Source organism: Peromyscus eremicus, chromosome 13 (assembly GCF_949786415.1).
Source record: "Peromyscus eremicus chromosome 13, PerEre_H2_v1, whole genome shotgun sequence".
In the NCBI taxonomy this organism is placed as follows: Eukaryota; Metazoa; Chordata; class Mammalia; order Rodentia; family Cricetidae; genus Peromyscus; species Peromyscus eremicus.
Genome location: NC_081429.1, coordinates 20742866 through 20763429, shown reverse-complemented (window position 1 = coordinate 20763429; position 20564 = coordinate 20742866). Strand labels below are relative to the sequence as shown.

General features: G+C 45.4%; 1 protein-coding gene across 1 annotated transcript in view; it reads left to right on the top strand.

Moving 5' to 3' along the window:
• Rab31 (RAB31, member RAS oncogene family) overlaps positions 1-20564 on the top strand; it is a 129582-nt gene that overhangs the window by 81382 nt on the left and 27636 nt on the right. Inside the window, exons 4-5 of the mRNA XM_059278262.1 lie at positions 2220-2291; positions 3713-3819. Coding sequence (XP_059134245.1) covers positions 2220-2291; positions 3713-3819 — 179 coding nt within the window. The remainder of the gene's footprint in view (positions 1-2219; positions 2292-3712; positions 3820-20564) is intronic.

Sequence of the window (20564 nt, the reverse complement as noted above, 5' to 3'; positions counted from 1 at the left end):
GGAAAGGCATGTGTGGCATCTTGTACTGTGGGACCTGGAGTGGTGTTTGTGGGCAGAGGAGAGTGGCAGGTTCTCCGCCTCAGTTCAGCTGTAAACCTGGCTCTCCCTGAACCCCATCATCCTTCATCCCCCTTCCTAAAAGCCACCAAACTCCCCGGGTGGTCTCCCTTCAAAGGAGAGACCTGTTTGTAATCCCTGGGAGGCAGCATCCTGGCCCCTCTCTGGATCTTCTGAGCATTCCAGTGAGAAGTACCAAGAGGGAAATAGACCGAACGAGTCCAGTTTTGTTGTTTGCCAGGAAAATTACAGGATTCATCTTCCCATTCCTCTCTCTCTCTGCTTCATGCCTCAATAAAAATAGCAAATTTTAAATTATTTTTTTGAAATATTTTATTTATTTTGTGTGGAGTTGGGGTGAGGGGACATGTGACCATGTCACACCACATAAATAGAAACCAGGGGACAACTTGTAGGATTCAGTTCTCACCTACTATGTGGGTTCCTGGGACTGAACTCAGGTCTTCAGGCTTGGTGGCAAGTGCCCTTAGCCACTGAACCATCCCGCTGGCCCTGATTTATTTTAACCTAAAACCAACATACTTAAAATTATGGTGAGATTTGTATTATACAGCCCTTTAAATGTACATATTACTGGAAATTCTACTGCTAACATTTTGAGGATGGTCATGTGATTCTAGCATTTGTACATTTGTTGCTATCTACATTCTCACATTAAATGATATCATCTTTGCTGCCTTCAGACATTTCTCACTTAATACTATGTCAAAAGAAGTTTTTCCTTTAAATAAAAGGTCTCTTCATTTCAGCGGTTGTGAAACATTCCATATAAACGTATGTCTTAGCCTCAGCGACTAGAACCAAATGCTCCAGAGCGGATGGCTTAGAACAGACCTGTCCTTATCATAGTTCTGGAGGTAGATCAAGGCACTGGCTTGTGAAGGCTCCTTTCCTGGCACGCAGACAACCTCCTCCTTCTGTTTCCTCACGTTCTGTGTGTGGAGGGCTCTAATCCCATCATGGGACTCCACCTTCATGACCTCATCTGACCCCAGTGACTTCCCACCTGACCTCCCATGGCCTTCCTTCCCAAAGGCCATGACATCGACAAGGCTGCCATCACTTGAGTTGTGCGGGGCACACAGACAATTTAGTCTAGGATGTTACACAGTGTAGTGATGAACCTTCACGTTCTCCTTTGATTTTTCCCTCCATCACAACCTAGGGAAATGTCTTTTCTGTGCACGGTGATCACTCTAGACTATATTTCCTGTAAGTAGACTGCTGGGTCGAAGGGCGTGCACATCTCAGCTTCTGGTATATCGTTCCTAGTGGCTTCCTGGGGCTAAATACTATCCCCATATAGATGAGGGTGTCTCCCTCCCCAGGTTCACTCCAACACTGAATCTAAGGCTTTTTAATGTGTATTGAATTAATAAGTACCTCATCATTTTTAGTTCATTCTTTTGTAAATTGAACACATTTAAGTATTTATTGGTAACTTGTAGTGGTTACTTATATAATCATTTCTCCATTTCTATGTTGAGCTTTCTTTCACTTACTGGCCCTTTCCAAGACTGTTTTCAAATTAAAAGATACAAATGAAGACAAGGTCCTCCTTCAAACTATGCATATGAAGTATACATTTGGAGAATAATTTTCCATCTTATTTGGGGATGCTAGAGTCCAGCAGCAGTGATACTTAGGTTTCTGGTTTTGGGGATGAAGCCCATCTAATGTGACACCCTTAGCTGATGTTGGTAGGCAATAAAGCTTTGCCTGACAGAGCTGGCAGTCTGAGGGCATGTGGCCTGCTCCTCCTCAGTGGCTCTGCTAGGGTCTAGCATTCTTTCCTTTCATTTTCTCTCCCCTTGGAGTATAATCTTTTCCTTACCACTCTATAATTCTAATGAGGATTGTCCTAGGTCAGTAAAGAAAAGAAAATTCAGAGAATGTCAACATTGAAAATAATTTCTGTGTCTGGCTTCTGGCCAAGAGAAGATTTCATGGTCCATAAACCACAAGTGTGTGTATAGTCGGGGAGCAAAATTTATTATTTAATATACTTTCCAGAGAAGTCCTAGGGGGAATTTAGAACTCCTACAGGGATGATGCAGCATAAAATTTTAATGTGTGGTTTAGGAATGTTTAAAAATCTGTTTGCTCGCTGTGACCTAAAACTGTTGACTGCTTTTGAACAGTTTCACTCGCTGGCTCCCATGTACTATCGAGGATCGGCCGCAGCGGTGATAGTGTATGACATCACTAAACAGGTAAGAATGTCTTCCAACTTCAGATGCCATCTGTGGTGACTGTCCCAGAGACACGGAGGCAGATTGGCACTTTGTGAGTCTTGCCAGCACCTTGGGAGCCTTGACAGTGTGTGTGGGGGGGGACAGGGACAGGGACAGTGAAAGCTATGTGTCCAGCCTGCTTCCGCCAACAAGCAGCTTGGATTTACTTTCCCAATTACGAAAACAGTAAACGTTCATTTTAAAACTGACCTTTTTCTTTCTAAAGATCTATTTATTTTATGTGTGTGACTATTTTGCCTGCATATATATCTGTGCCAGTACGTGTGTGCCTGGTTCCCACAGAGGTCAGGAGAGGGCCTTGGATCTTTTGGAACTGGAGTTACAGATGGTTGTGAGTCACCATGTGGATGCTGGGAACCAAACTCCGGTCCTCTGGAAGAGCAAAATATGCTTTTAACTGCTGAGCCATCTCTCCACTCCCTAAAACTGAGCTTTCATAGAGGCAAGGTCGTGTCTGTTAATGCTTCCTTGAGAACTTTAAGTTCTGTATGTTTTATCATTTTAAGTTATTCTCTGTTACTGGTTCAGTTGTACCGTTCAAAGATCAGAGATGATATTTATGTATATAAAAGTCAGTATGTGTGTGCCTGTAGGCAGTGGTTCCCCATTTACCTGTGTTTTGATTTTCTGTAGTCTTGGTTATCCAAGGCCAAGGGCTGTCTAAAACCATTAAGTAGAAAATTCCAGAAACAAGTCATACATTTTAAATAATGTATTATATTACTCTGACTATTCTCATTTGTTACTGTTAGTATCTTACTCTGCCTAATTGTTTACTTAAACTGCACCATAGGCGCTCATGGGACAGAGACACATAGTTTCCAGGGTTGGGTTCCAAGCCACAGTTTGAGGCATGCACTGAGAACCCTGGAATGTATCTCCTGCAGTGTATTTTGAGTTACATCCATTAGCAAACAAGTGCTTTGATTTGGTGACGTTCCTCCTGACCCCAGTCCTTCTGGAATGCTGACGGTTAGCTGATTCATTGCTGTTGTATCCCATGAGTTCTGACCACTGCCACCTACATGTACTGTCCACTTTGGCCTCTGCCCGGGAGCCGGACCCAAACAAATGCATTCCTCCCTTGAAGCAAACAGCAGTAGTCACTTAATCCTGATATCCTGGTTCCCACAGGGTCAAGGCTGCTATTTCTAATCAATGGTGCCTACAGAAAAAACTTAATAATGAAATTTTTTAACTTCTTCAAGTTTTAACTTTTAAAGAGGTATCTGTTATAGGCGGAGTATAAGTTAGCTGATGGTAACTAAGTGTCCCTTACAAACATTTTTTTTTCCCATTGAATTACACAGGGTTCATATGTCTACTTGTTTGAAATGTATTGACAGGTCTTTTCAGTGACTCATCTTGTTTTTAATTAGGATTCATTTCATACCTTGAAAAAATGGGTTAAGGAGCTGAAAGAGCATGGCCCAGAAAACATAGTGATGGCAATTGCTGGGAACAAATGTGACCTCTCAGATATTAGGTAAGACACATTTCAAATATCTTTGTGTGTGTGTGTGTGTGTGTGTGTGTGTGTGTGTGTGTGTGTGTGCGTGCGCGCGCGCTCGTGTGCACGCATGTTTCACATCTCCCGCCCCCCAATGTCTCTGACTAAAATGGAATTATGTCTTTGCTTATGTTTATGTTCTCTGTGTAATGATTTAGCTGATGGCCCCTCACTTGTAGTAGTCAGTGTGGTATTATTCAACCAGAGAGGAATTATAGGAGAATGACATAAACCTGACCGCACCTATAATGGTGAGTGTTAAATCAGACGGCCTATGCATCGCACAGCTGTATCAATAACTCTATATACTGCTGGACTAGGTTGTTTTATTACCTTTTTCTTCTTATCATCATTACAACTAATATAATTTTAGTAACATTTTCATATGCAAATGGCCACGAGAAAGCTTGATATTTTCCATAACGTGTTTGTTTTAGACTTTAACCTAAGGATGTAGTCCACTCTATATAATGCTACTATTTTGATTTAATATCTGAATATGCTACATTTTATGGCAGCACCCCAAGAGGCAATGGTTTATGGAACTTCTTGACCTTATGTCTTAGTCCTTTTTCTGATTGTTAGATCAAAATACTCAAGGCTGGGTTTTTATAGAGAAAACAAGTTAATTGTGCTTTGCCTAGAGTTTCAATAAAGGAACACTGGTGACTGTATTATGTACAACATGGTAGAGAAACAGGAAGGGAATGGAGAATTGTGCTGAATTGATCACTTGGTGGGGGAGGAGCCCAAAGAGATCCAAGGACTAATTTCTCTCTTTTTCAACAACCCGTTCCAAGTAGAGTCTCATGAGAACTACACTGATGGTTGTCCCCACCATGGCCTAATCCCCGTCCATTCTTCTATCATGCTTCTAGTTCATGAGCCTTGAGGAACACTCTCAAACAGCATAATCAGACTGTAGAGCATGCGTTAGAGACGTGATGACTTTATCTAGCCTGTTAAGCTAGCTGTTTATGAAATGAATGCTACTTCAGAAGGTTATGTATTAGCTGTCCTTTCTCATGACGGGTCTATTCCAAGACTACAGTGGATATCTGAAACCATAGATTACACCATACCCCATGTATGTTATGATTTCTTTCTACATCTACAAATCTGTGATTAAATTTATTTTACATGTCAGGCATGTAGTTAAACGATTTAGAACAGCAACTAATAAAATAGAACAGTTTGTAATAATATAATATAGTAAAAGCTGCTTAAAATGTAATGAATTATTTATTTCTGGAACTTTCCATTTGATATATTTGGACTCAATTGATTGTGGGTAACTGAAGCCTCAGAGAGCAAAAACACTAATGGGGGATATACTTTGGCAAATTTGTTTTGCTTCCGTTCCCTCGGCTCTGAGTTCTCAGGGATTCCCATCATTTGTTCTCATAAAGACAGCTACACCATGCTTCTAGTTTTGATATCTAAATGTGATTAAACCAAAAATTGAATAAGCATTGAAAATGGATCTTGCAAGAGTCCTTACAGTGGCATTTGGCAAATTACTCCGTTTCTTTGTGTTTGCAAGCATGCCGTATCACATTGCATCAGGTAGGTTTCTAATACCCGAGAATGCCACTCAATCGCTTATTTTTTGGGGGGTTAGACAAGACTTTGAACTCCCCAGACTTGGTTCAGATATACTTCTTCTTTATTGTAATCCTGAAGTGGCTCTTTGGCTTGTGTTTCCGGCATTGGGTGATTGGTGGGCAGAGTCAGCCTTGGTGAAGTAGATGGTTTTATTTGACACCTCACTGTGGTCAAGGGGAACTTTGATAGAAAAACTCCCCCTCTTTCTCTCTGGGGTGGGGGATACAAATGTGTGTGTGTGCGTGCGCATGAACGCTCGCACGCGCATATGTGCTACTTGACTAAAATTTAAGAAGAAATTGATTTCTAGTTGAATGGGATGGGACTGTGTGTTACACAGAGCTGACATTAAAATTAACATGTTAATTTTAAGAAAAAGAGAGTTGAGAAAGTGTTGATATCCACATGATCAAAACAGGCCTTCCTTCATCTCTGGGATTTGGTATGTTCCACTTGAGCTATGGAGAGACACTGGCCTGGCATTCTCTGTATTTCAATTCCCCACAGCTGACAGGGACTTTATGGTCCACTAAAGGGACCTGTCCAATACAAGATGGGGAGGGTCGGGCTCTCGATGATCTGAGGGATAGCCTCAGATCAGCATAGTCTCCAGATAAAACAGGCTCCCTGTCTCTCATTCCTAGGTATTCTCTGTAGACCTCCTGATGTGTGCACCACATGGTACACGCCCAGCTAAGATGACCTGTTTAACAACCCACCCATCTCACTCCTGACTATAAATTCACTTGCAACCCTTCTATCCCCAAAGGATGATGATCCAACACCATCCAGCTACCGCCCCCAGTGGTAACATCAGGGCTGCCATCCCTGGCACCCTGCCAGCCGTTCTGCTCAACTTCTTTTGCGTTGTTTGGCCTCAGTGAGGCCTGAATCAAGCTCATTAAGATCCCACGGGTGTTCAAAGCTTGGAATATATGTCTTTTGTTGTACACAGTCATTCGATAGGGTGCTTGTTTTGATTATGCAACAAAGGAAATGGCCTGGTTTTGTAGTTCTTATTCAAACTTCTCAATAGGTCAGTGAGAAAGACTACTTTATTTTTATTTTCAAAAATTGATAAATTAATAGCTATCTATCATCTGTCTGTCTGTCTGTCCTTCCATCCGTCCATCCATCCATCCATCCACTAGTCTGTCTGTCTGTTTATCCATCCATCCACCCACCCACCCATCTATCTATCTGTCTGTCTCTCCATCCATCCATCCATCCATCCATCCATCCATCCATCCATCCATCCATCATCTCTCTATTTATTTATGTGTGTGCATGCCATGGCATGCTTGTAGATGTCAACTTATGAGGTTTGGCTCTTCTATCACATGAGTCCTGGGGATTGAACTCAGGTCATCGGGCTTGGCAGCGGGCATCTATACTCACTGAACCGCCTCACCAGCTCTGGATGAGTTTCTTGAGGTTTGTTTCATGGCTTAGCCATGCTGTCGCCTAGAGAATGTTCCATGGAAGCCTCAGGCCACCTCATTTGTGTCTGTGGTGCGCATACACATGTGTATGCGTGCTTACATGTGTGCAACTGCATGTGGAGGTCAGAAGTTGATGTCAGGTGTCTTCTTTGGCCCTCCCCCTTGAAGCAGGGTGTCTGCCGAACCCAGCGCACCAGCTCGGCCACTATAGCTAGACAGCTTGCCCTGGAGATCCATCTCCATGGGTGGGCTGCCGTGCCATGACGTTTCTATGTAGGTTAGGCATCCATATTTAATTCTTCACACGTGCATGGCGAGTGCTTCTCCACCCAGCTGTCTCCAGTCCTTCCATCAAGTTTTTAAAAACACCTGTTATTTTATTTTATTTTCAGTAGAAGTAGAAATTGAATTTAGAGCGTGCGCATGCCAGGCTAGTGCCCTACCACCGAATAGTCAAACAAACCAAGGGTCCCACTAAGTTGACCGTGTCAGCTTTGCCTTGACTCTAGTTCAGGCTGGCCTCGCACTGTTACTCCCCTGCCTCACCCTCCTGCGTAGCTGAGACTGTAGGCCGTACCATCAGAAGTGGCTTGTACACCTGTTTGTATATTTGCCTTTTCCCTTTGAAGAAGGAACGAGGGAGGAGGAGGGAGGGGACAGAGAGAGAGAGAACATCAGCCTTCTGAAAATAACACTGCTTTAGCCAGAATTAAATTTTTAAAATTGTTTTAATTTTTAGAATTGTATCCTTTTGTGATAGTTGATACCAGTGTTCCATTTATGATCATGATATAAAATTTCTAGAAAAATTTTTAATGTTGGCTTATGTTTATGACATCCTTATCTATAGGGAAAATTTTACAGAGTACTCTGGAAAGTGCTTAAGTCTAGTAAATAGATCCAGCAAGGTTGTCAAGTACAAGGCACAGAAAACTCAATTACATTCCTGTTTATTAATAGTGAGTATGCAGAAACTAGAATTAAAAATACAGTACCTTTTATAATTGCTCCTAAAAAATGAAATATTAGCAATGTACAGGATCTGTGTGCTGAAAATTACAAAATGCTCATGAAAAATCAAGTAAGACTTGAAAAAAAATGGAGATGTAACTATGTTCATCCATTGGTAGTCTCGGCGTATTAAAGGTATCTGTATTCTCCAAAGTGATTTCTAAGTTTAAATGAACTTCCTGTTAATATCTTAGCAAGGTTTTTGGTAAGCAAGCAAATTCTGGGGCTAGCGAGATAGCTCCGAGGGTAAGAGTGATTCTTGTACAAGCATGAGGACCTGAATGTGGGTCCCCAGCCCCCTATAAAAAGCTGCGGGGGGCCACTTGCCCCTGAGACTGCAGTGCTGGAGTAATGGGAAATCTTGATTGTCAGCATTGCTGGGTTGAGGAGTGCCTAGGCAGCTGTGAGGCAGCCTTCTGATTGTGTCTGTGAGTGTTTCCAGGGAACCAACTAAACAGGGAAGACATGCTCCAAATGTGGGCAGGACCGACCAGCAGGCTAGGTGCCTAAAACACAAGGGGAAGGAGGCATACTCTCAACATTTTCCTCTCCCTCTGTCTCTCTCCCTCTCCCTCCCTCCTTCTCTCCCCCCTCTTCCTTTGTCTTGCTCTCTGCCTCCCTCCTCCCTTCCTTCCCTCCCGCTTGCCGTAATGCCTGTTCTCCTCGCCCTCACTGTGCTACACTGAGACCGAAACCGTGAGCAAAGGCGAGTCTTCCCTGACTTAAGTTGTTCCTCAGGTAAGAGTCACAGCAACCTGAAACTAACATACAAGGATTAGTACGTGGACTGTAGAGAAACTCTCAGAACTTAACATGTGTAAACAAAGCTCCAAGCTGAAAAGGGGGTGAAAGGATATGGAGTTGGGAGACAAAGATATGAAGAGATGTGCAACATCATCATTGATCTGTCAAAAGGGCCGAGTGGGAAACAGCGCCAATACCCGGTGTTGGTGAGGGGGCCGGCGAGATGGGAAACAGCACCAATACCCGGTGTTGGTGAGGGGGCCGGCGAGATGGTTCAGCAAGTAAAAACACTGGCTGTGCAGGCCTGACTACCTACGTTCCGTCCCAGGAACCCATGGTGGAAGGAGAGAACCAACTCTCGAGAAAGTTGTCCTCCGACTTCTACAAGCACTCCATGCCATTGTGTACCTGCACTCAGGCACCATCCTACCCACACATGTAATAACAGTAATGAATAAAATGTTAGAATATAGCAAGTCCGGTGGTTGATGCAGACCTGGTGTGAGTGGGAAGCACCGCTAATGAGCAGAGCCTGTCGGTGAAGCAGTTCAACAGTCTCTTGCAAAACCAGACCTGCAATTTCCATCTGACCAGGCAACCTCACTCCCGGGTATCTGTCATGGAGAGCTGAAACTTAGGTTCACATGAAACATACTCATGAACATTCATAGACTTTTCCGGTAACATCTCCAAACCATAATGAGCCTAGATGTCCTTGAGCAAGTGACTGGCTAAACAGATTGTGATGCACCCACTCCATGGAGTACTGCTCAGTTATCAAAGACAACAGACTGGAAGTTGGATGAGTCTTTGGGGGCACTGCGCTGAATGAATAAAGCTATGCGAGAGAGCTTATCATTACTGTAACAGATACCTGACATAAGTCAGTTTACAGGGAGAAAAGGTTTACTTTAACTCCCAACTGTGGGGATTTCAGTCTGTGATTGGTTGGCCCCTTTGCTTAGGGCCTGTGCTGGTACTTTATAGTGGGAGTGTGTGGCAAAGCAATACATTCACCTCATGGTTGGGAATGAAACAGACCCAGGTTTCATAATGCTCTTCAAAGGTGTGTGAGTAATGACCTATAGTCTCTCATGAGGCCTTACTGTGAGAGTTGCCACCACCTCCAATATCAGTAATGAGGGGTTACTTACAGGAGCAGGGATGACTCAAAGGCAGTTTCATCACTGAAAGCCCACACGAGCATGGATGATGACTCATGAAAGCTGGAACCCAGGAGCATACTGTGTCACCTGCAGGAGGCTTAGGTCAAGTAGTCCAGTCCAGGCAGCTTGGCTGCTCTGTGTCTCCTCAGAAGTCCTCACTGGTTATATAATCTCCTGGAAGGCTAGGCCTTGTGCATTTGGTTAGTTTCAGGGACTTTCTGAGACTTGCGAATTGTTTACTTTGTAAGTCTTAAAGGAGGCCCCTTTCAAGGTGAAATGTTTCAATTTGGAGGAAATGGGTAGGTACTATACAAACAGGAAACTATAATTAGACCTAGGAAATCCAACTGAGAAGATGTCAGTGTTAAATCTTGTTTGCAATATTATGGGATAGTTTGCAAAATGTGATCAAATTATCTTGGGGCATTGTTTTTTTGAGACAGGGTCTTGTGTAGCCTTGGATGGCCTTAAACTCACCATGTAAATGAGGGTGACTTTGAACGCATCTTTCTGCCTCTGTCTTCTGAATACTGACATTATAGATGTGTACCACCACATTTGACTCTAAGTATTATTTCCTTTGCTTGTTTTTTTCCCTTCACTTTCTTTACTTTGTAGGGTGGGAGGCAACAATGCGTGAATGGAGGTCAGAGGGCAATTTGAGGGAGATGATTTTCTCCTTCCTCCCTGTAAGCTCTGGAGATGGAGTTCAGATCATCAGGTTCAGCAGGAAGCACCTTACCCACTGAGCCATCTTGTTGTCCACCCTCTCCCCCTCGACAGAATTTCACTATGGAACTCAGGATGGCCTTGAACTTGTGATCCTTCTGCCTCAGTCTACTGACTGCTAGGAATACAGATGATTTCCACCATGATGCCTTCTTCAGGTGTTGATGGTGCTGGTGTGTGTGGAGGCCAGACATCACGAGTAAGTGTCTTCTTTAGTTGCTCCCTAACTTAATTTTTGACACAAGATCGCTCGCCAGTTTGGCTGGATTCAGACCTTCCTCTCTCGGCCTTCCCAGGGCTGGACTTAGAGGCACACACTGCTGCACCCATCTTTTTTTGAAATGTAGGTGTGGGGATCCACTCAGGCCCTCCTGCCTGTGCAGCGAATTCTTTACCGACTGGGCCATCTCTAACTCCCTCACGGTGTTATTTCATCTAACTGCGTGCGAATCTATAATGATGTCAATAAAAAATTCAGTAAATAGAATTTTGATTTAGATGGAAAAAAGGAGTACTGGTAAATGTATGCATTTGCATTTGCATATTATACACACATCATTTATATATACAGCAAAATTTCTGCGGAGAGTTTTCTGATTGACGTTTTGCCCGCAGAGTGAGTGAAATGACTAATTTGACCATCCCAACACACACAGTGTAAAGAAATGCAGGCTAATGCTATTAAAAGCTGGCACTTAGAGGCTGGCCTTGTTGATTGGTAGAGCATTTTCCTAGATTATTTGGGGCCCAGAGTTTGGTTCTCAGATACACACACACACACACACACAGACAAGCATGTATGCACCACCACTACCAAGAAAAACAAAAAGGGAAGCCCGCTGTATTGGTCTTTGTCCAGAGTACATGTGTCTCCCTGAGACAGAAATAGTCTGGCAAGTGACAGAGCCTCTGAACCTAGTGGGCATCTGCCTGTGGGGAGCTCTCTGTGGCAGGAGAATCAAGCAGTTGGTCAGCCAATCTGGCTGCTCCAGATTCTGCCTGCTGGCATGACTCTTGTAGGGAGTGAGCCAAATCTCCAGGTCTCAGACCTTATTCCAAGCCCGACCTCATTTTACTCTAATCCCAACGTGCTTTTTGCTCTTCCATAATTCCCAGAAAACTGGTTATTTCCTTGGGGGTTACAGAAGGACAGTGCATAGAGTTTCTCTCTCGGCGTCTGTCTCTCTGTCTCTTTCTGTGTGTGTGTATAAATGATCTAATGAGCTCACCTAACAGACATTGGTGGCATGAGCTTGTTAGCCCTTAAGAAGAGCTGTGCACAGCATGTTTGGAGAGTGTGCTGGGATGGATGGCAGGGAATTGGCCTTCTGAATCTGACAGAGCCTAAGCGAGGCGGTGAGAGCAGAGGACTCTCATACACACACACACACACACACACACACACACACACACACACAGAGGACTCTCATACACACACACACACACACACACACACACACACACACACACACACACAGACAAGCATGTATGCACCACCACTACCAAGAAAAACAAAAAGGGAAGCCTGCTGTTCCTCAGTCAGCATGCTTCATGCGCATGCGAGGCTCAGAATACTGTGGAGGTTAGCCCTCATCCAGAATGCCTAGGACTGGGGCACTTTGGAGTTCAGATTTCACAATTATGTTCATAGACATAAACAGCTGTTTTGGGGATAGAATCCAAACAAACACAGCCAGAGAGTAATTTTATACAGTATTGTAAATGGTTCCTTTTATTTATTTATTTATTCATTTATTTATTTATTTATTTATTTATTTATTTATTTAGTGTGCATAAAGTATTTTTTTTAAGATCCATTTATTTATTACATATACAGTGTTCTCTGCCTGCATATATGCCTGCATGCCAGAAGAGGGCACCAGATCTCACTATAGATGGTTGGGAGCCACCATGTGGTTGGTGGGAATTGAACTCAGAACCTTTGGAAGAGCAGCCAGTGCACTTAACCTCTGAGCCATCTCTCCAGCCCCTAAAGATTTGTAGTATTGAATTTTCTACTTATCATGTTGGTGTTCCAAGAAAGCCTCTGACTTGTTGGGTTTTGGGGATGTTTGGTTAGGGTTGCTCAGCCTGTCTTAAAGGCCTGCCCTGCTCCTCAGGGTGAAAGACCTTGGGTAATTCAGGATTTTTAGCCTCACTCCTGATCTTACTGATAGATTTTCCCAGTTTGCCTGGAAAAACCCTAAACAAAAACTTCCCTCTGTGGAGGTGTGGAAAGATCGTAAGAGGACCAGAACCACAGTGAAACATCCGTGTTCCGGCTCTGGCATGGTGGTGGCACTCACGAACTCATGGCGGCTGCAGTTGCTGGCAGAAAACTGAGCCGGTAAACATTCAGTCACAGCTGGGGGAGGGACACATGGGTCCCTGCCTGTCCCCCAGTGGGGCAGGGGAGGCAATGGCAGTGGAGGGCTGCTAGGGGAGAGGAAGTATTATCTTCTGTGAAGCAGCCTCTGGTGAGTTTGTTCACGATCCCATTGCCATACAAGTGAGCCTATTTAAACCCAGTGAGTCACAAAGAAAAACAACAAGATGATGTTGAAGTAGGAGAGGAACTGGGTAGGAGGAGGGGGGTGCTTGTCGGGGGTGTGGGAAGACAAGACGGGGTGGAGCGATGCATGTGATCAGAATTCATTCTATACGTGTATGAAATTGCCAAAGAATAATTTGAGAAACTCTCTGCTGAGATGATGGTGACGCCGATGACGAAGCTAGAAGAACAGGCAGTGTCTCTCAGCCTGAGGCACGCAGACGGAGTGGCTGTGGGAAGATGCGCCCGGGGTCTCACATTGGGCATCACTTCCCTTCCTTCCTGCTCCTGCCCCGACTGCCAGCATTGACCTTGGATAAGAGCTCTGGCCCAGATCCCAGATGCCTGACTTGCTTCCTTCCCCCCACCCAAGCATCTGCTGATGCAAAGGATTGCACAATTGGGGACATATAAAGGACATGCCAATATGGAAAGGAAATAAGAACCTTAAGTGCCCCAGACATGTGATGATGGGGTGGCAGCTGCTTGTGGAGCTGTAACGACATAAAACATGGGAGGAAACTGGTCAAGATGGCAGGAGAGGCTGGCACGTGTGCAGAGCAAGCAGCATTTGGCCTGGGCTCATTCTAGGCATCCCTGGCCCCAGGCAGGCAGGAGGGCTCGGGTTCTAGAGAGAAAAGGAATCTTTCTTTCATTGAGTCTAGGGAGCCCAGAAGGATACTACGTGGCCCCCTAGGCCTGGTGAAGAAGACAGACAATTGAATGTTGGAAAGATACGAAGAGAACTAGATAACCTTTCCTCAGTGGCTTAGAAATTTCATGAACATAAGCATCCGTAAGGGAACTTTTAGAAATTGTGAGTCCGAGAGCCGGTCCCAGAGATTCTGTGTCAGTCGGAAGAGGAAGATAGGGGCTGGGGGTGATGGCCGAGGCAGTAAAGCACCTGCCTTGCAAACATGAAGACCTGGATTCCATTCCCAGAACCCATGCAGAAACGTCAGGTGTGGTGGCATGCACTTACAGTCTCAGGGCTGGAGAGATAGATACAGACAGATCTCTGGAGATCGCGGGCATTCTAGCCTAGTTGGGGGCCTTCTGGACTGTAAGAGATCCTATCTCAAATGAGATGGTTGGCCTTCCTGAGGATGACAGCTGAGGTTGTCTTGTGACCTACACACACACACACACACACACACACACACACACACACACACGAGTGATATATTGTGTACCCCAGTAAAGCTTACCTGGGGATCAGAGGACGCAGCCAGCCACTAAATTAGACATAGAGGTCAGGCAGTGGTGGCACACACCTTGAATCCTATCACTTGGGAGGCAGAGACACGTCTGGATCTCTGTGAGTTCGAGGCCACACTGGGCTACATGAGAGAAACAGAACCAGGCAGTGGTGACACACGCCTTTAATCCCAGGAAGTGATATGGCAGGACACAGAAAGGTAGAGAAGGTGTGAGGAAACAGGAACTCGCTCTCTTGAGGCTGAGGATTTCGTAGAGGTAAGCTAGTGGCTGGCTGTCCTGCTTCTCTGATCTTTCAGCTTTTACCCCAGTCTCCGGCTCTGGGTTGTTTTTTTTATTATTATTATTATAAGACCTTTAAGATTCGTGTTACACACACACACACACACACACACACACACACACACACTAACGAGGGGCTAGGGAGACAGATCAGTGAATAGAGTTCTTGCTACACACACATGAGGACCCGCGTTCCGATCTCCAGCACCACACACTGTGTGTGTGTGTGTGTGTGTGTGTGTGTGTGTGTGTGTGTGTGTGTAGGTCACAAGACAACCTCAGCTGTCATCCTCCAAAGCTGGGCATGGCTGCCTGTGCCTGTTACTCTGGTGGTGGTGGCGGTGCTGGTGGCAGTGGTGGTGATGGTGAAGGCATAGCCACATACACCTCTTACTGTAGTGGTGGTGGCAGCGGCGGCGGTGGCGGCAGTAGTTGGTGGCGGTGGCGGTTGTTGGTGGCAGTGGTGCTTGCGTGTGAAGATGGGTCCACTTCAGGTTCAGTGAGAGGCCCTGTCTCACACGATTCGGTGTCAAGTCTTAGAAGGAAGACACCCATTGCCCATCTGTGGCCTCCGCACATTCTTGCACGCATATATACACATAGAGAGTCCCCCAACACACACACACACACACACACACACACACACACACACACACACACACACAAAGAGATAGAGATACGGAGACTTCTCCAAGTGTTCCCAAGGGTCCCTCGGAAGACACTGCCCTGAGTGCCCAGAGCTTACCATTAGAAGAGAATGGGGGGCCTGGAGAGATGGCTCAGAGGTTAAGAGCAGTGACTGCTCTTCCAGAGGTCCCGATTTCAATCCCCAGCAACCACATGGTGGCTCACAACCATCTGTAATGAGATCTGGTGCCCTCTTCTGGCCTGTAGACATACATGCAGGCGGAACATTGTATACATAATAAATAAATCTTAAAAAAAAAAAAAAAAAAAAAAAAAAGAAGAGAGTGGGGGAGGCCTAGAGCCAGTCTCGGTCTATCCTGGTCTCTGACTTCGGGCCATCCAGGTCATGTGGAAAACAGAAGCACACACTTTTTGAGAGCCCATTTATCATTCCCACCACCAGGGCCTCCCACAGAAGCGGCTCCAGCCGCTCTCTGCTCCTCCTCTTAGGAATCTCATATTGATGACTGTTAGGAGAAAATGTGGGATTGGATGGGTTTGTCCACATCTGGCTAAGACACCTCCTGGAATGAGAGCTCCCTTACACCCACCCTGTATTTGGTTGCCTTTCACTGCACAGGAATGAGGTGCCCTGGCAGCAGTACGTGCTTGAGACAGGCCACAGGTATTTCAGGAACCATCTGCTTTGGAGGGCAACGGGACCAGTATCCTCAATGTCTCAGGTAGAGACCTGTGTTGCCTGCTCCTGCCTTGGTCTGTAAGCCAGGTTTGCTCCCTCATGTTTCCTTCACTAGCCAGCCTTGACCTGCAGCTTGGGAGAATTTACTCCGCCTTCCCCTCCCCCTCTCAGCGGATTCCTTGTTTGACCTTGTTTTCCTGGTTTTGAACTTTTGACTGTACAAATCCCTTTGGATGCTTCCGGATGGGAAAGTCTTCCTTTCTCGGTCTCTGGGATGCTAGCTCTGTCTCATGGGTTCTGTGTAGTGTGAGCTGCTTTCCAAGCTCCAAGGTCGTCTGTTGGTGTCCCACCTCCTTGGATTTCCCCTTTCCGGCTTCATTAGGGCTGGTGGGGGGCGCGGAGGAGAGCCAGCAGAAGAACTGGTACAAGGCCATCAGACAAGGTTTATTTCATCTTCTGAGGGCTATCAGTGGGGAGTTACCCAAGAGCAGTGACATGAAGAATGGGGACTCCGGAAAGAAACAGGCCCTTCTCCTCAGATGGTGAGTTTGAGGGACCTTGTTGTCACTGACCTCCTCTGGCCAGGATTCCTTTCATCTCCTCACCATGGAACCAGCAGAGCCCTAGGGACGATGACAGGCACCCTGCATCTCCTATGGCATGACTGTCTCTAAGCTTTACAGTGGTGCGCTGGTGTCTGAGGGGAGCACCGAGAGGGAGCACTGAGAGAGGAGCACAGAGAGAGGCTGCAGGAGCTGCTGCAGTGAGTCAGGAATTTGTTTCTGGAGAGGAGGTTGTTCACCAAGATGAGGCATCTGGGAGTAGAGTAAAAATAGGACCTATAGGTAGGGAGAAAGACATTGGTGTGCTCAGTTCTCAGAAATCCAGTTACCAAATAGGTTTTGTGTGCAGCAAAGTACTGTGGAAATTACAAGAAAGGACAGATGTGTCTCGGAGAGCTCTTTGGGGAGCATTTACCCTCGCCTTACCCTTTCCCTCACAGCAGTACAGGGGCATAGTCCAGAGCAGACAGGAATTTCGGAAAGGGGACATCCACATCCTCTAGCCTGACTAGGAAAGGCCGGGATGATGTGCCACAGACAGGGCTGTGGGGTGGTGTACCTCAGTAGGGCTCCGATGGGTGACTCCTGTCAGAGGCAGATGAGAACGGATGATCTGGGTAAGAGGATATTCTGGGAGCAGAAAGTTCCCTGTCAGAGCCGGAGGTGGGGATGAGCGGGATGAGCGGAGTGTGAGTGATAGGACAGGGGACATGAAGAACATCCATGTGAGCATGGCACCATGTGGGGAGGCTGGGAAAGACAGAAGGTGTCTGGACAGTGTGCTGAGTGGCCAAGCCGGGTGTCTTAGTTAGGGTTGCTGTTGCTGTGAAGAGACACCATGACCACGGCAGCTCTTACAAAGGAAACATTTAGTTTGAGTGGCTCATAGTTCAGAGGTTTGGTCCGTTATCGTCATGGTGGGACATGGTGGTGTACAGGCAGACGTGCTGGAGAAGGAGCTGCTACGTTTGATATGCAGGCAACAGGAAGTAGACTGAACACTCGGAGTAGCTTGAGCAAAGGAGACCTCAAGGCCCACCCCCACAGTGACACTTCCTCCAACAAGGCCATTCCTACCCCAACAGTGTCCCACCTCCCTCCGAGGGCCATTTTCTTTCAACCACCACACTAAGTAAACATTTTTCTAAAATAAAATTTTATATACATATATTTACATTTGAAATTCAATATTTTCCTAAAAATTAAAATGTTTGATTTCTTACCTACAACCCTAAAAGCTACCCTAGTCTTGAATGGATCAAAAAAAATATGTACAGAAGTTTTTTTTTTTTTAATAAGCAAACCAGATAACAGAAATTGAAATCCTAGATAACAAAAATCCCATATATTCTAAATGCCCAAAGCACAAAGCCAAAAACAGCAGCAACAACAAACACCAAACGGTCCAGGGGGGTGGCAAGCCTTCCTGCCGGCCGCTCTCTGTTTATGTGAGGTGACGGGTGAGGCACGGGAACTTCTTCTGTTGCAGAGTGTGCTCCGTGCACAAGGTGCCGTGGACCAGCCTCTCCTGATGCTGTTACCCAACCAGGAGGCAAGTAGCTTTGGAGCTCCCAGGAGCCCAAAGAACACATCTGGAATATCTTCCTCCACTTTTAGAGTGTTCTTAAAGCAGACTCTGTAAGGTGTGTGTTTAAAGAATGACATGATTTAAAAAAAAAAAAAAAAGCCATTGTGTCCTCCCTCGCCAGCTCCAGTGGCTTCTCCACACACAGAGGCACCCACCGTCCTAACTTTGGAATCATGCTTTGTTTTCCTTATGCTCTCAACACCCGTGTTTGTATTTCTCAGCAAATTGATTGTTTAGACTTTTGAGTTTTATGCGAATGGAATAATTGATGTTTTATCGTATGATGATTTGTTTCCTGCTTGAAGCCAGCTTGGAGAGTCGCCCAGCGAATGCCCAGTGTCGTCCGGTGTCTGAATGTGGGTCTGGTTTACGTGTCTTCCCCATCCAACTGCTGATGGGCGTTTGGGTCATTCCTGATGGTTGTTTTGAACACTGGTTGGGTAGCCTCATCCATATCTCACAGTGCCATGCTGAAGCGTGTCTGTAGACTTTAGGATGTAGCAGTCTTTGCTGGCTCGTTAGGGGTGTGTGTGTGTGTGTGTGTGTGTGTGTGTGTGTGTGTGTGTGTGCTCAGTTTTACAAGGCGTGCTAGTGTTTTCCAGGGTGGGCACCAGCAGTGTGTGAGACTGCTTGTTTTCTCACCCTGGTCTAGTCCTGTGAGGCTTTGAGGTGTGTCAGGGAATCTGATAGTAACTTCAACTCACATTTCCTCTGTCACCAGGAGAGTGGGCAACTTTGTATGTATCTGCTGGCCATTAAAGTCTAAGCTTGTGTGATATGTCTCTTCAAATCATTAACAGGTTTTCAATTGGGTAGTTCATTTAAATCTTATTATGATTTTTAAAAATACATGTACTTAATGCTGTTCCTTAGTTTTCAGTATCTATTTCAAATATTCTCCTTCAAGGGGCTGGGAGAGATGCCTCCGCTGGTGATGTGCCTGCCGTACAGATATGGGGACCTGAGTTCAGATCTCTAGCACCCAGCTTAAAAGACAAACAAACAAACAACTAGGTGTGATTGCAACCTATCTGTAGCACTAGTGTGGGAGCTGGAGGAAAAGAGAAAGAAAGATCCGGACAGACTTGTCAATGGGTGAGCACTCGCTTTAACAAAAGACCTTGTATCAAACAATAAGGAGGCACACAATGGAGGAAGATGTCCGACATCAACCCCCAACTTTCACATGCACATGGGCACACACACACACACACACACACACGCACGCACGCACGCACGCACGCACACAGTCTCCTTCAGGCCTAGGTCCTCTCTTGACTTTATCCTTCATCTCCCTTACAATTTATGGAGGATGATTTGTCAATGTTTTCCCATTATGGTCTGTTCTTTGGAGGTTTCTTATGGGAAATCTTCCCATGACCCTGAGCTTGGTGATTGGCCCTCTATGTCAACTACCCTTCACAGACTTACAAGCTTGTAATGATCTGTCTTTAGATCACACGCTGTTGCTTAGTTGTTTATAGCGTGTGCTTCCCCCTCTTGTAGCTGGCCAGGTGTCTCACCGTGACTGGTTAGACGGCCCGTCTTTCTTTCCCCACTGGCGTGCAACCAGCCCTGTTTCGGGCTGATACCACGGGTGGTGTATATTTAGATCGGTTTCTAGGTCGCTATTCCGTTCTGCAGCACACTTGTCCATCCTTACGCCAGCACCACCTGTCCTAATTCACGGAGTTTTCGTCTTGGGAAGTGATATGGACTTGTGATGTGCTCTGTAATATTTAACCTGCAATTTTTTGGCCCCAGAGACGTTGTAACAGTATGGATAAGGATGCGTAATGGCCTGGTGGACTAGGTTTCTTTTTATACTCTTGTTAGAAAGCAGTAATTTGTGTTTTTTTGTTTGTGTGTGTGTTTGTTTGTTTTGCTCAAACTATTCCGGTTTCTGGCATCAGGAGTCCTTCCCTGTTGGCTCTTGTGTCCTTGTGCCTTACTGGTAGCACAGTAAGGCAAGTAGGCTTGTCTTATATGTATTTTTCTCTGAGAAGCCTTGGTTTCTTTCGTTAGAAAATGAAATCAAAACCCTCAATCTGGGTGTCAGATGTCCCCAGTGCTGTGGGGTACCATTGGTTTTCAGCACTTTCAATGAACGGAGCTAGGAGATACATCATTATGTGCTAACTGAAGTGTCTCTCCTCCAAGATAAAGTGTTGATGTTGATGCCCCTGACCCTGATTTAGAACGGCAGGCTTCATTCTAGCCTTGGAGATCTGTGGAAAGAATGTTTCAAAGCTGTTGTATTATTGAGCAGAATCCCTATCTTAGAGATTTCCTAAGAATACAAAGTTACTTCGTTTGTTTTCCTTTCTCTGCCCTGGAGTTTCAGAGTTTATCTTGCAACTTTTTTTAGGAGCTAAAATTTCCTCAGTGGTAAGTTCCTTAAAAAAAAAAAAAAAAAAAAAAAAAAAAAGATTTATTTGTTTTGCGTGTGTGGGGTTTTCCCTGCATGTATGTGCACGGCATGTGTGCCTTATGCC